Raw genomic sequence first — 1432 nt, 5'->3', positions numbered from 1 at the left:
AAAATAGAGGCTTGGTAGGATTGCTGTATTGTGAACACACTGCAGAGGGCAAGAGGCAGAGGTAATATGTTAAAGCAGCATAGACAAGAAGGGGGAAGGAAACAGGAGGAAGTTAAGAAACAAGCTGGGAAACTCAAAGCAAACTCTTCTCTCCATTGGTATCATTAGGATGTGTAACCCTACATATGTTGCGTCCATCCTCATTTATCTAGCGGCATTTATCGGCATGATCGGCAACCTCATCGTTGTCTTTGCCTTCGTCAGTAATGCTGTCCGGCACAGAGCCCTTCTACCCTTGGACAGAATCATTGTCAACATGGCCCTGGTGAACCTCTTACTCTGCTGCTATCAGGTAATCCCTGGGCTCATCTTCTTTGTCAGCGCCAAAGCTTTTGGAAAGCTGAGCTGCAGGATACTCCTCTACACTTACCACACGCTGAGACTGATTAGCATCTGGTCAGTGGAGAATTTAAGCATCCTTCACCTGATCAAGATCCGAAGACCTAACCACTGCTGGTCAAAATTCATCTACAGGCACCAGGGGCAGTATGTAAATAGCGTCCTTGTGGGATGTTGGATCTTTACCATCGTTTTCCATATCCCTTACCTTCAACATGACGGAACGGCGGAGAAGATTAACAAGACCATAGAGTATCTGGCAATTACAACCTGCTTAAGCTACACAGGGACTTTCATCATGAAGTTCACCACCTACGCGTCGGTCAGTTTGGACCTCATCTTCATCGTCCTTGTGATTGTCTTAAATGGCTTCACCATCGACCTGCTCTGCAAGCACCGGAGAAAAGTCAGGGCCACTTGGACCACCGACAGCAGCTGGAACAAGCACACGGCCCAAGCCACAAAAATCTTGCTCTCATTGCTGTCCATCTATGTGGTTTGCTGGATCTCTAATGACATGGTCTGGATTGCCATCATTTCTGGGTTGTTCGAAAGCGATTTTGAAAACAGTGTCCTCAGCGGTGTCTATGGAATTCTGTCCTCCATTTATTACTCTGCCAGCTCCTACGTTGTGGTGTTTGGCTACAGAAAGGTCAGAGAATACCTGGCTGAAGCTTGCTGGTGCCTGAAATGTGAAAGGCCCACAGTCATTCAGAGCATGGAGCTGTAGCCTGGATGTGGTATGAACCAGCTGCTGGCTCCTTCATCCTCCAGAACATAAACACAGTTCTGCAACCATGGCTTTCTTTGGACCTTTACAATAGCCCTCAGATCAGCCTTTTGAAAACCTGCCTTGGATATTGCTTGAAATTCAGAAGGTTCCCATTTGCTTTCCCCGCCCCCGACCTTTATAACAATATTCATACTGAAGCAGTGTCAAGCAGGGTGGGGAACTATTCAGATAGCAGGCCTATTAGGCACTACACAATGGATACAGCAAGGAGATCTGCCGCAGAAAACACCCAGCAGAAAG

The 1432-nt window shown here is 47.1% G+C and overlaps 1 protein-coding gene across 1 annotated transcript; it reads left to right on the top strand.

The window, feature by feature from the left end:
• The first annotated feature begins 226 nt into the window (after nt 1-226).
• LOC144264428 (olfactory receptor class A-like protein 4) lies at nt 227-1129 on the top strand. The gene has a single exon (XM_077816187.1). The coding sequence runs from the start codon at nt 227-229 to the stop codon at nt 1127-1129; it is 903 nt and encodes a 300-aa protein (XP_077672313.1).
• The last annotated feature ends 303 nt before the right edge of the window (nt 1130-1432 follow it).

Source organism: Eretmochelys imbricata, chromosome 4, assembly GCF_965152235.1.
Source record: "Eretmochelys imbricata isolate rEreImb1 chromosome 4, rEreImb1.hap1, whole genome shotgun sequence".
In the NCBI taxonomy this organism is placed as follows: Eukaryota; Metazoa; Chordata; order Testudines; family Cheloniidae; genus Eretmochelys; species Eretmochelys imbricata.
The sequence above is the reverse complement of the archived record's forward strand: the minus strand, read 5'-3'. Positions and strand labels throughout refer to the sequence as shown.